The sequence below is a fragment of the Cryptomeria japonica genome, chromosome 7 (assembly GCF_030272615.1).
Source record: "Cryptomeria japonica chromosome 7, Sugi_1.0, whole genome shotgun sequence".
Taxonomy (NCBI): domain Eukaryota; kingdom Viridiplantae; phylum Streptophyta; class Pinopsida; order Cupressales; family Cupressaceae; genus Cryptomeria; species Cryptomeria japonica.
This window is the reverse complement of record NC_081411.1, coordinates 296,288,262-296,302,641: the sequence shown is the minus strand read 5'-3', so window position 1 is coordinate 296,302,641 and position 14,380 is coordinate 296,288,262. Positions and strand designations below refer to the sequence as shown.

General features: G+C 44.6%; 1 protein-coding gene across 6 annotated transcripts in view; it reads left to right on the top strand.

Annotated features, from left to right (window-relative positions):
* The window catches only part of LOC131048585 (protein ILITYHIA), a 212,581-nt gene that overhangs the window by 64,636 nt on the left and 133,565 nt on the right, over positions 1 to 14,380 (top strand). For all 6 annotated transcript variants that reach the window (XM_057982586.2, XM_057982589.2, XM_057982588.2 and 3 more), the window contains exon 14: positions 14,272 to 14,349. In XM_057982586.2, the coding sequence (XP_057838569.2) occupies positions 14,272 to 14,349 (78 nt within the window). The remainder of the gene's footprint in view (positions 1 to 14,271; positions 14,350 to 14,380) is intronic.

Here is a 14,380-nt window from a genome sequence, read left to right as displayed (position 1 = left end):
CTTCACCATATGCGTGGCTTTGAGCGAGTCTTCTTTGGTATCCGCTGTCGCTGTCATATCGACCAACCGAGTCTGTAACAGGCTCCTCTCGGTAGTGACTGCCTCTAACTCCTGCTGCATGAGGCTCCTCGCACTTTGCTCTGCTGACAGGCGAGTCTCTACCTCCGTCTTCTTTGCGTGGGTCATCTCTACCTGAGCCAACAACTGGGCCCTCTCTGCGGCCCAGGAGGCCTGCTGAGTGGCCACATCCCTCTCCAATGCGACTCTAGCAGCCTCACGGATCTCCGACTCATGTTGGGCATGCCTTAAGGCATAGTAGGCATCCTGGTAGACCTGCTCCATCTCGTGGACAACTGCCGTCACCCGACTCTCCACAACGGGCTGACGCACATGCCAAGCCTGGAGCATCTCCTCCGTCTCAGTAGTCGGCCAACCCTGAGACTCAAAGCATGTAGTAAAGGCTGCGGAACAGCCCACCTGCATAAACCGTAGGGCCCTCTCTAACTCCACCACAACTTGTTGCAATGCGTGCAATTGGGCAGTGGCCACTACTCGCCTACCCCTCGTCACCATGTCTGCTAGATAGGCCTCAATATCCTCCCCCTCCTGCTCCGAAGGCTGTGAGGTCTCTGGCGGAGCTGACACAACCGCATCCTGTTGTGAAGGTACCTCCGCCGCCACCAATGGTGTACCCTCCCCTGGCGTCTGGATGGCAGAGACGACCTCTCTTGCCGCGTGCCCCATTGCTGGCACATGTGTCTCGCCAGAGGAATTGTCCAAGTCGACTACCTCTGCTCTAGTCTCCCGACACGGTGAAAATACAACAGCTCCCTTTGGTTGTGCCAAAGTCATCTGAAATCTCTGTGTGAGCCAACTCTCCATAGCCACGACCGACGGGTCGGCACGCATATCTACGATCGGGGGATGGCCCACTGTCATCGGCTCCTCCAACAAAGACGCCGAAACAATCACCACGGCCTCGGTCCCCACAACGTCCAACCGTACCTGTGGCTCCGTATCCACTACCTCCCTCAGCCCCTGCTCCTCAGTGACTACTACCCGATGCGGTGACTCCTCCGTCCTTGACTCTGCCATGTCCTTCGTAAGTGCCGCCGTGGTTGGGCCTGGTGATGCTACTTGGTGCTGTAGGGGGCCAAGTGTAATTGGCGTGCGGCTTTGTCCAAAGGCCGGAATAAAGGTGCCGCCTACTCCGGATGATGGCATCGGCGTGCCCATCGGTAGCAAGGGTGGGGCAAACAGGACCCGCTCCTCCGTCGCCCTGCTGCTATCATCCTCCTCTTCCGCTTCTGATTCCTCTGTGCTACTGGAATCCCTCCCGCTGTTAGATTCCCCTGAAGCCGAGGCCGTATCTACCGCCCGTTTCCGCTTCGCGGAAGAGTGCCCAATGTCCAAGTGCCTCCAATACATTATTGGAGGCTCACCTGCTGCCAACGGTCCCTGTGGCCGTACCTCCAACTCTGCCTCCGACACTGCTTCCTGTGTGGCCTCCAGGAACAACCCTATAGCATAGTGTGGCATATAGAATGTGCGATGCTGCATCGTCAAAAACTCATACATGCGCTCTGCGAGTAACGCGGCCCAATCATACATGATGCCATTCATCAACCCGTTCATAAGCATAATTTGAGGGAGGGCGATGTCTGATGCCCTACCCGACCCTGTCAATCTGCTCTTGATGACATCCATAATGCACTGCCAGTGGCCCTCTGCAACAAAGGTCTTATGGATTCCCCGACCCTTCGTGGCATTAGCCACGCTGTCCAGCTCTGCTGTCGTCAAGTTCCTGGAGATTAATTTGATCCACCGTTCCTTCTCCTTCCGTTTCATCTTTTTAGCCTTCAATTCTATTTTCTTGCCCTGTCTGCCTGGAATGCCGAATACCCTCGTGAAGTCCCTTGCTTTGAAGGATATGGTAACATCCCTCCCGAGGTATTCAAAAGTGCTGGTGCATGTGTGCCTATCGAAGGTGTCCACCATGAATCGTAGGGCACCCTCATACTCGCGGATAGGAAATACGGGCATCCGAATAGCCCACTCCACTTGTGCCTTTCGGAGGTTTTGCTTCATCATATCATCGTCGGGAGTGTCCTGCCACCATTTCCGACATTCCGACCCATTCAACCCTTCAAAGGTGATGTTCTGGGGTGTTAATGTATTTTTCGCACGTAGGGCAGCCCGTGGTGTTGTCTGCTTTTGCTTCTGTTGGGCACTGGCTTCCATGGTGCTGCCTGCAACACGTACGCCTGATGATAAAACCCTAGTATTGCTATCCTTCTGGCTGCTACTGGAGGAAGCCTGGAGCTGTTTTTTCCAACTTCGTTTCCCTGCTGAATCCATTAATCTCTGGTATAACTGAATTCCGGTTAAAAATCGTACGGTCGTTGGACACCTTCGTAACGACCTTCTCCTCCTTTTTCCCTTGCGTTCCTTCTCCCTTTTTTCATTGCGTGGCTGTGTGGTTTTCTTTATGCTGGTGCGGCGTGTGCGGGGCTGTGGGGGCGCGTCTTTCTTTTTATTTATTGCTTGTTTTAATGTTGCGCGGGGGTTTAATGTTTAGCGGTGTGCGGGCATCCACCGCCGGTGGCCCCACCATCGGTGTGACCACCGCACGGTGGTTCCACCTTGGGTGTGGTCATCGTACGGTGGCCCCACGTGTTCTTTCTTTCTTTTTTTTTGTACGGTACGGTTGTCGTACGGACCGTACTTAACTTTTTTTTTTTTAATCTTTTAAGAGACTAACAAACATCCAGACTGGAGGGTCCAGGTTCCCTTCGTTCGTGATAAACCTTTAATTTTGACCCATTGACGACATCTGGTATCTCCTTCCCGTCGAGTGTCCACAACTTGATCGCCCCGTTGGCATTGACCTCGCGTACCTTGAAGGGCCCTAGCCATCGCAATTTAAATTTTCCTGGTTTGATTTCGTTCTCCCTGTTGAATTTCAACACTAGCTGTCCAGGAGTAAACTTCATTCGTCGAAGGTGCTTGTCGTGCCAGACCTTTCGTCTTTGCTGGGCTGTCTCTGTGGCCCATTGTGCCAGCATTCTTTTTTCGTCCAACTCACTTAAGGCATACAGTCTCTCCCTCAGGGTCTCCATATCCCCGAGTCTGTTCTCTACTGCAATGCGAAGGCTTGGCACCATGAATTCCGCTGGCACCACCGCTTCCTGCCCGTACATGAGTTGGAACGGAGTCTAACCCGTGGTCACTTTGTAAGTCGTTCTGTAGGCCCATAGTACAGAGGGTAACCTCTCCTCCCAATCTTCCTTTTCTACCCCGCAGGACTTGTAAATTACTGATACCAATATTTTGTTTGTGGCCGCCTCCTGGCCATTGGCACGTGGGTAGTACGGGCTCGACAATGAGTGAAAAATCTTGAACTTTGAGGTCAACAGCCGTATAACATGGTTCACGAAGTGGCCCCCTCGGTCACTGGTCAATTGAATAGGTATACCATATCGCGTAATGATTTGTTCGTAAATAAATTTCGCCGTGCTTACTGCCGAGTTATCCGGGAGAGCCCTCGCCTCCACCCTCTTGGTCAAGTATTCTGTTGCAACCACAATGTACCAGCACCGTCGTGTGCGGCTGGCCTTAAGAGGACCTTCAAAGTCGAGTCCCCATCGTTCAAAGAGTTCTTGTGCGTGCGACGGGTTGAGGGGCATGAAGTCCCACTTCAGAGGTTTGCCCGCCCGTTGGCAAGTGTCGCACCCCACGACCCACTCCCTGGCGTCGTGATGTATGGCTGGCCACCACAGTCCTGCTAGAAGCACCTTGCGGGCTGTAGTGTCTGGGCCCATATGTCCACCTACGGGTCCTTCGTGCACCTCCCTTAATACGCTCAAGACTTCTTCCTCCATGACACAACGCCTTAATACCTGGTCCGGCCCCATTTTGTAGAGTAACCCGTTGATGAGCGAAAAAGTCCTGCTCCTTAGTACGAACTTTCTTCGTTCTCCTGGAGGCATACCCTACGGAAATCGGGACGTCGACAGGTACTCTCCAATCTTCTTGTACCACGAAGGGAGTACGGCTTTTTGGAACAAGTGCGCATCCGGAAAATCATCATTTACTCCCTCTGGAGGTTCCCCCGACTTAATCCGGGACAGCTAGTCGGCTATGACATGGCTTCGCCCCGGTCTTTCCACAATTAAAAATGTGAACTCGTGTAGTAGCAATAGCCAACGACTTATCCTCCCCTGGATAATAGGCTTGTTTACCAAGTACATGAGTGCCTGGTGGTCTACGTAAAATGTGAATGGTGTGGCTAGGAGGTAATGACGGAATTTCTATATGACATAGACCATACCGAGGGCTTCACGTTCTATGGTACTGTAGTTCTTTTCCGCCTTCGAGAGCAACCTGCTGGCGAAATAAACAGGGTGGTCCAACCTGTGTCCTCCTACCTGGGCTAATGTAGCCCCGATGGCATAGTTTGAGGCATCCATGTGAACGTGGAATTCCTTATCCCAATTTGGGTATGCCAGTATGGGTGCTCCCATCAACCTTGTCTTCAGCTCTTCAAAGGCCTTGCTCTGTGGCTCTGTCCAGATGTATGGTTCCCCTTTCCGTGTCAACTTATCCAACGGGTGGGACACCTCAGCGAAGTTCTTGATGAACCTCCTGTAGTACCCCACATGAACAAGGAAGGACTTTATCCCCGTGACGTCCGTAGGAGGTTCCATTTCTACTATTACCCGAATCTTGTCCGGGTCTGTTTTCAATCCTTCTTTACACACGTGTCCCAACAATCTTCCCTGTGGTACCATGAATCTACATTTCTTTGGGTTGAGGGCCAACCGTGCCCTTCGACATCTCTCTAGGCACTCCCCGAGGGTTTTATATCCACTATAAATAGACCAATCATCCAGGAAGGCTTTGAAGTTCCCCACCTACATCTTGTTGAAGATGTGCAAGATGATGCGCTGAAAGGTGGCAGGTGCATTGCATAGACCAAAGGGCATTCGGTTGTATGCATTCACACCGTTCTCCACCACGAAGGTTTTTTTCAACTTATCTTCCTCCGCGATGGATATTTGGTTGTACCCAGAGAACCCGTCCATGAAGGAATAGATTTCATGTCCAGCTACTTCCTCCAAGATGCTGTCGGTGAAGGGTATGGGAAACGGGTCTTTAATAGTGATAGCGTTCAGGCACCGGAAGTCTACACAGATCCGGATCTGATTAGCCTCTTTCTTGAGGGAAATCACAATGGGAGACACCCATTCTCTTGTCTGCACTTTGAAGATTATGCTCGCTTCCAACATCCGCTCAATTTCGTCGTTCACCCGTGCAGCATAATTTTTGTTCATTCGGTAAGGCCGCTTCCTCACTGGCTGGGCTCCCGGTACCAATGTTATTCGGTGTACACATAACTCTGGGGGCACGCCCTTCAAGTCCTTGTATGTCCATGCAAAGACATCCTTGTATTCAAGGAAAATTTTGAAGGTTGCGGCCTTCAACACTGGATTTCAGTCATCTCCGACAAGGATGATCTTGTTGTCACTCGTCCCCCCAAGATTTGTCTCCTTTAAATTGGCTTCCTGATATTTAATGGGCTCCCCCTTTGGCAATTGGTGTGTTGGCGTCTCATTCACCGAGGCCTCCCCTTCCTTGTACTCGCCATATTCTGGGGGAAATATATTTGGTTCTTCCTCTATGCTCAATACATTGCATGAGGGTGTAAATAATTCATAATCTCCCATTTGCCAATGGAAGAGGCCATTCAAGGAGTCCCCGTCGTCCCCTGAGCATGCCTCCAGCTCTAACACCCCTTCGTCACTAGGTTCCATGCGGCGTCCGTCTCCGCCCTCCGCCAACTGATCTCCCTCAGTCCGAGTCGGAGGAGGATGCCAACTCCTCACTCACCATCTGCGTACGGAGATCGATTACGTACTTCCTCCCCACGTTTTCCAAGGACAGAGTATTACGCTTCCAGTTATGGTTCGCTTTTGTTGCAATGAGCCACCCACGCCCGAGGATGGCGTCATACCCTTTCTGCTTCAGGGGAATTACTACAAAATCCAGCACGAAGGGCTGCGTGCCAATCATCACTTGCTGGCCCATGAGGGTACCAAGGGGTTTAATCCCATGCTGATCTGCCCCTAGTAGGTTGAACGTGGGGGGCCACAACATAGGCTTTCCCAGTTTTTTCCATGTCGCTTCTGGGAGCACATTTACTCCCGACCCTCCGTCCACAATAGTGTCTGTCAAGGTAGTCCCCAGTATGCCCATTTCTACTACCGCCGGTTGGTGTCCGCTGTTGACTACCAACATCATGGGGTCGACCGTGGGGCTTAGGACCTCCCTTAACGCAGAGTTGGCTGTGGGGCTCACGACCTCCTTCATTTTCACTTGTGAAGGTACAGAGTTTAAGATAGCCATTTTTAGCTGTGGCATGGTCTCTAGGAGGTTTTGAATTCTCACGGGTACCTCCATCTGCAATATTTGTTGTAAGATTTCCTCTTCTCCCCTCGTTCGTAGTGGACTTGCGGTCTGGTGGCTGTTTTGCCTTTGTGCAACCATTTCCTTTGTGATCTCGTCTCTTGCTTCCCGCACCCTCTCGATCTCCGTGCGGGGATTTGGGTATGCACTCTTTTTGGCCTGCGCCCTGGTGATTGCCAATACTTCCCCCTTCGTGGGTTCTATGTTTAGAAGGTTTACACCAGGCTTCGGGCAATTTGCGTCCTCATGGTCACCTGGCCTGCACCATCGGTAGAGGTGCTGAGGGTTGGCTTCCTTTGTGCAATCGTGGGCGAAGTGTCCCCACTGATTGCAGGCCCTACACTAGATCATTGGCCGGCCTTTGGCGTCATATTGGATCCGGTTTCTGTTATTGTTATTATTTCTTCCGCTGCCGCGTCTGTTATCTTGGTATCCTCCAGATGATGCTGTTGTGTTTGTTTGTTGGCTCATACCCGTTGGTGCGAATGTTGTGGCCTGCTCTGTGAACAACACCTGGTTCATTTGCGTATTCTGGGTTTTCATGTTGTATGGGCACTCCTTGGTGGAGTGTCCCATCACCTGGTAAATCTCGCAGAATGCCTTCTTCTGGCAAGTACCCTTTGTGTGCCCCTCCTCTTTGCACTCAGTGCACCATATGTCCCCTTCGGTCCGACCGGTGCTTCTCATTGTTTTGAATTCCCTCCTCATTCGCTCCATGTCTTTCTGGAGCGCTTGCACCCGTTTGCCAGTCTCGCTGTCGCTGCTGCTTTCCTATGACGAGTCATCCTCCTCGGACAAGCTATCCTTCTTCTTTTTCTTCGATGTCTTGGTCTCGCTCTCGAGATCCATCGCTCTATTGTATGCGTCTTCGTATGATGTAGGTGGAACAATTTTCATCTTGTTTCAGAGGGAATGCTTTAGTCCCTCCACGAACCATCGCTTTTTCAACCCATCTGTTGGTTGACTCTCCATTTTTCCCAGTAGTTCCTTCAGCCGCTGACTATAAGCTCGCACTGTCTCGTTCTTATTCTGCTTTGTTCCGTAGATCTCGGCGACTATTTCGTTGTCTTCTCTCAGGAGACGGAACTCTATCCCAAACTCCTTCAGATCGGGCCATGTGCCGACTTTGGCCTTATCCATATCTGAGTACCAGTCTATGGCCACTCCCCTCAAGGTTGCTGGGAATTGTGTTACCCATTCATCTTGATCGGTAACACCGTTTGCTGACCATATGGTTTCGCACGTTCGACAATGGCGAACGGGATCCTCCTTCCCGTCGCCATTGAACTTCGGTAGTTTCTGTTTACCTGCCATTGATGGGGGTCGTCTTCCCTGCGATGGCTGTTGCTGTGTCTGAGCCCCTGCGTCGCTCCCTCCAGCGCTCGTGGTATGTCCTGCGTGGGAGAGTGGTGGTACGGTGTTCTGCCTGCCGTGCGTCGCACCTACAGCTATACGGTTGCCCTCCCCCTCGTTCTCACCCGCACCCACTCCTTGCTCTCCTTGGTGATCCTCACTCCGTGGTGTAAGGGATAAGTTTCTAAACTGATCCCGAGTCTCCTCGACTAGATTTCGCCGTAACCTTGTTTCTTCCAGAAACTCTTCGTGGCTCCGCGCCCTGCGGTGTTCTGGCGACGCGTAGAAATTTCCCTCGGTTTCTGCACCCTCCGTGACACCTCCGTGGTTCCCTTCGGGCCACCCTTCGGCAGGTCATCCTTCAGCAAGTTGCCTAAACCTCCGTCTCCGTTCTACTCGCTGCTCCAAAATCAAGGCCCTCTGCGCGGCCTCCCACTCGTCTGTTTTTGCTTTTTTATTTCTATCTTTATTCAATAGGTTGGGCATTAATTGCCGCACATTTCCATAACTCACAATACATAAATCAAAACACGTCTTTATTAATTCATTTCCTCAAATACAACTCGTGTCAATGACACTTTTATTTGAATATAGAAGATTCAAGGTTCAATTCCTTCCTGGCCTGGCGCCATCCCGTTCTGCTTCCCTATCTTCATACTGTTGAAGGATCTGTTGGCGTCGCTCTTCCTGGGCAATCTCCTCCAGGCGAGCTTGTTGTGCCAGCGATGCCTGTGCAAGCAACTGGGGAAGATGGTTCATCAACTGATTTACTACCGGGCTCACCTCCAACGCTGTCCAAACGACACTTGGTAGGATTTCCGCCTTCGTCGCCTCTCGTCGGACGTAGGTCTGGATGGCTACCTGGAGTAGAATTGAAAATTCTTTCGTTGCGGTGTCTTCTCCTGTGTAAAGTTCTGTTCGCGCGTCGTCGGCCTCTGGGTTTATCTCACCAACGGGTAGGCCCATCGTGTCCGTGCGCCATCCGCGTCTTCCGTTCTCGAGTACGTCTAGGCAACGGCGCCAAATGTTTGCCCTCTCGGGTGAATAGCTTAAAACATAAAGCACGTAATGCAGAATAATAACGCCATAGATATCAGACAAGTATAAGAGATATTATTCCATTCATAATTGTGTGTTACAAGTTACATTCCGAGGTATATAAAGATACCGAGGGGGTGTGAGCGCCAACCGTCGCACCGCAACGACCACCCCTCGGTTGCCAACTAACCAAAACAATTACACATAATTAACTAGTCTTATGTTTGTGTACAATAATGCCGCTAACACAAATATTGCGTGTTTGTAGATCATATGTATTATGACATGTGTAATGTTTCAATTATGGCTCTTATGTTCTCTAAATGCATTAATTTTTTTATGTTTTTTTTGTAAAACTACGGTTTTTTTTTTGCCGAGTCCATGTCAAGTCTTTCGTGAGTCTTTCAAGAGTCCGAATCCGAGTCCAAATTTTTGGTCTGCTGAGTCCGTGGCGAGTCTGAGTTTTAAAACTTTGAATGGGAAGTTGAACTCATGCCATCTGAGACTTGGTATATAATCCTACACAACTCCCTAGTCAGTCATACACTATAGGATACCCCTAACTAGTATGACCTCTAACTTGGGTGTATATCTGGATTATTGAACTGACTGACGCTCTTGGTATGAGCACCACCTTGGCCAAAGGTTTTTAAATAGATGCAATCACACTGAAGTGTGAAGTCAAAGTTCCACCCTTCTTGGCTGCAACTTAAGTTTCTAGAGCATAGGTCTTGAAACAAGTAAGTTTTAACTTATAGTTGACCATATCTGTACTCAGATAGAGACTCATTGCCACACAATAGTGTTACACTAATTCTCATATGAGGTTTTCGTTTTATCTTTCTCATAAATCATTGCATAAAGTATTAGAAAATATAACTAATCCCCTAGATTAGGAAAGGTAAAATGGATTAAGAGCAGCCAACTTCCTATGTACTTTTTAAGTTTTGAATGAATATCATGCATGACATGTCTCTTGTAATGTCCCCTTCTAAAGCATTTTCTATATTGTGTTACATGTCACTCTTCCTATCCCACGAGTAGTGTCATTGGACTTCTACTATTATGTAATGTCCCCTCCTAGGAGGCTGTCAATTCTTGTAACTTAATAATTGTTCTGATCTGATCTGATCGATCATGTCAGTGGATGCTTTTGACTCCTTTCCTTTATATCTCTCAATGTGAGGGAGAGGTCACACCTCTTCATTATGGATGCCCTTTGGCAAGAGACACACCCTTTCACCATTAGCACCCTTTGAAAGAGTGCAACTCTTCATTACTTCTGCCCTTTGAAAGGGACACAGCCTTTCACATTCAGATCTGCATTTCTTATTTAAATCAGATTTGCACTTCTGATTCCCAACTTATCCCCTTCCCAAAATGAGGTTCTCTTCTCCCTTTTATATCCCATGTTTGAGGGAGTTGCAGCTTTTCCTTCCATGTCTTTTGACCATTCATTAACTTAATTAAATTTTAATTATATAATTTTATATTTTAATTTAAATTTTATTTTTATTCTTTTCTATTTTAATATTATTATTAAATTATATTCCAAAGTGGGACTTTACATATCTGCTGTCATTGCAATATCTGAGTGCATTTTTTTTATAATTGAAATGCTAACTGCATTATGGATATTGCTGTTTTGCTCTTACCCTTTTTTCTTTCCTAAGCTAGAGTTTAGTTTCATTCACATACTAGTGAAGGTTAATCTCAGTTGAATAATCAGTCTCACAACTGTAATATTTTTCTGTTTTGGTTAATTCTGAGACAGCTTAAAATAAGAAGATGAATTCTCCATAGTACATGTTTTCCTGGTATGCATGCCCTCAATTCTGAGTGGTATTATTCTGCATACCCTCTAACAGTTATGCTCACGAAATTTTTTTGGTTATAATCCACACACACACGCACGCATACACACACACATATATATTTATTTACATATACGTCTATATACAATCATGTTGTTTCAGGTAGATAAGAATTTATGCCTATATTTCACATTTTCAAATTAAGAAACTAACCCAGCCATACTGTTACTTTCTCAGTGTACATTTTATTTACTGCCAATAAAATTGTTCAGAGCTGTATATTAAAAACACAATGCATCATATTGTTCCAGTTGTCAAGGGTTTTCTCATAGCTGTACAATATAATGCCTTGTCTTCTTAATTTCCAGCCATCAAAGAAGTACTGACAGCCATACCTCATATTGCCTAGTGTAGACATTCTTTTATCAACAAAATGTACACTACAGCCAGACATTATGCCATATGATGTCGGTAAGAATTTCTTTACCAATTGCTAGAAAACAATACCTCAGCATCTTTGAACAATTTACAGAATACATGTATTTTATTTTTCTTTAAAACAAACACTATGAATGCTGCACTAGTAAACCCATGCCATCTTTTATTTTATTTTATTTCTATCTTCAGAATGCTCAACCCTCAGTAATACAGAATAGGGAAAAAATAATGTAACTATTTAACTTATTCTTCTATAATTCTAACTCAGGAAGGAAATAATGATGCATAGCGCGTACGTATAGCATGACCTGGTAAACAGAAGAATGATATGAGTTGTTGTGCCTTTCCTTGCAGATTGAGCAGTCCCACATATTCTCCAATCGATGCCACAAACAGGTTTGAACAAGGCACCACTTCCAGAACTGTCGCCTTTATTCTCCCAAATGAAGGAACTGATAACTATTTGCAGAGCCGTATTTTCAAAACCACAACAAAGCTGAAGAAGCAGTATGTCGTATTTTTTTCCCCAAATAAAAACTATATACCTCACATGACATAAGATAGTTTTAAACAATTTCGCCCTAATTTCTTTCCATTCATGTGAATTTCATTCTAACTCCCCACACCAATTCCATGCCCTTTGCTTGACGGGGAAGTTATGAATCACGCCAAATGCCTTTTTTTTGCCTTTATTCTTTTAGAAGAATCGGGTTTCTATACCTTTCGGTTTGATTCATTCCATTTTGAATGAATCTCCAAAAAAAAATGCATGCCTTGATTATGTCTTCTATGGTGGTTTCCAACAAAAACGTTTTCCTTTTTAACCCCATGGAGATATGTAATGAAATTTCCCTTTAATAGAAATCGATACTTCCACATGAGACTTTATGCCATTGCTTTCAATATAAAGTCTTCATAAATTAAAATAAGATAAGTTTTCAAAGGAAGCTTTTATTCATATAAATAAAAATATATATATTCGAAGTTAAGGATAAATTAAATTAGACTTGCTCAAAACTCATGGCTCCTGATAATGCATTTTATAAAAGACCATATCAAAGATTGGTCAAAATATTTAATACAATATAATACGATAAAAGGGTGTGAAATAATATTCTTTTACATATATATTATATGCGTATTTCTCTATACAAGCACTTGTATGTACGTATTCATTAATGTCCTAGATACATACATATACGTACTTATATATGAAAGTATATGTATCTAATATATATCTATATTAATAATATCATGTATAAATTATATCAAAACATGAGTGATAAAATGATTAAATTTCATAATTAAAATAATTATAAGTTAACTTGGAATCCAATCTACGACTTAGAGTTGTGAAACCCTAAAAACTCCTATACATACCAAATTAGGGTTACTTGACGCGACAAGCTGATGAAAGACATGGTCAACATGAGACGACTTGAATCAACTTATGGTTAGGGTTTCTAGATGGCATGAGTTCTCTTTCCTTACCTCCCGCCCTGATGGTACTTCTCCTCCCTTCTTGGAGGACGACGCACTCTTGCACACACTTGGCCACTTCAAGCATTAACTTGAAATCTTGTCAGAACATTGACATTTCAAAAAAAATATTAGCAAAAGTAAAACATCTTAAATGTCATCATGTTAAATATCAAAACATCAATTTAATAATTATGACATCATTTCATTATACTGAGCACAATTGACATCATTCAATTATACATGAAACATCTAAGACATCATCATTCAATTAAAACATGAAACATCTAGGGCACGATCATTCAATTAAAACATGAAGCATCTAGGGCACGATTTAACATCTCGTAATTTTAGCATAGAACAACTAGGGCACGTATAACATGGCGTAATGTAGCATAAAAATAACTAGGACACAAGTGGGATGTAACAGGTTTGATCTTGAACACCTTTTGAAGAAAAAAGGTTGAATATTAGGCTAAGGTGCATTATAAGGAGTTAACTAGTTCCAATACAACCTCTAAGATGAGTGTATTGCATCTGTGCATTTTGTGAGTTCATTTTCTGAAGATTGGGAATTTCTTATTTTACTCTAACATGGTAATTAGTGCTTTCTTTCAGAATTCTTCCATTTATATTGTTAAATTCGGATCAGATTTATATATATGATACTTTTTTAATTTATATTCACTTAGGTTTAATCTAATACTATATTACAGAATATGATATAGATTACAAATGTCTTGATAAATTTTCAGAATGCAATGTAATATTGAATTATGCACAGTAGTATATATGAATCTGGATTTCCTTTAAACCTGATTACACTATATATATTGAGCTATTCACAGTTTGAATTATATTATTTATGTAACTGTAGATCACAGAATATTCTGCACAATATCACAAACTTAGTGTATTGCAGATCACTCACTTATGCCACAATGATGTCGATTGTACTCTTAATAACAATTAATGCATACTTTATAATATCAACCTCATATATATCTACGGACTTCCTTAAGGGCCGTGTCTCTACACCACGAGACGTGAAGGCAAAAGGACACAAGCCGATAATTGTAATCAGGTTTACTTTCAAACCGATTCAATTATAATATAATCGATTTAGTTAATATGATAACTAATCAGTTAATAATAGATCGATAATCATTGTAATAACAGATGTGACATTAACCGATCATCGATGTGTAATGCAAACAGATAATCGGATACATGCGTCAATGGTAGACATAGCATGGTAAATGGTAACCACAGCTAATCTCCGATAGTAAGTTAAAATACAAATCATGGTTAACTGAAGCAAGTAAGTCGAATCACCAAATGTCTAAGGCCAACAGGCCAATTAGACATTTTGATTAGCTAGGTTTGTCAGATGATTCCGACCGTAGCTATAAATCATCAACGTATATCATCAATTTGAATTGATGTGTGCTTATTTTCAATATTTTAACATGTAAAATGAAAATGAGGTCAATGCACTTAAATTGAAGATTTTCCAAATAATGTGGAAATTTGGGATTTTAACCTGTTAAAATTGCAGTCAAATTTACACATATTTAGCAGGAGATACTGAACAAAATTAAGAGGTGGTTCAGGAATATGTGTGACAAATTTATTGAGATTAAGTTTTTTACCTCTGAAACTCTTGTATGTAATTTCTGTGCAGGTATTGGTTAGAAGTATCAAAAAAAATGGTCTGGATGTTACACAAACACTGGCAACTTATCCAGGAGTTATTTGTGAGGTACACAGAAGTGACAAGATGATTAAGCAAT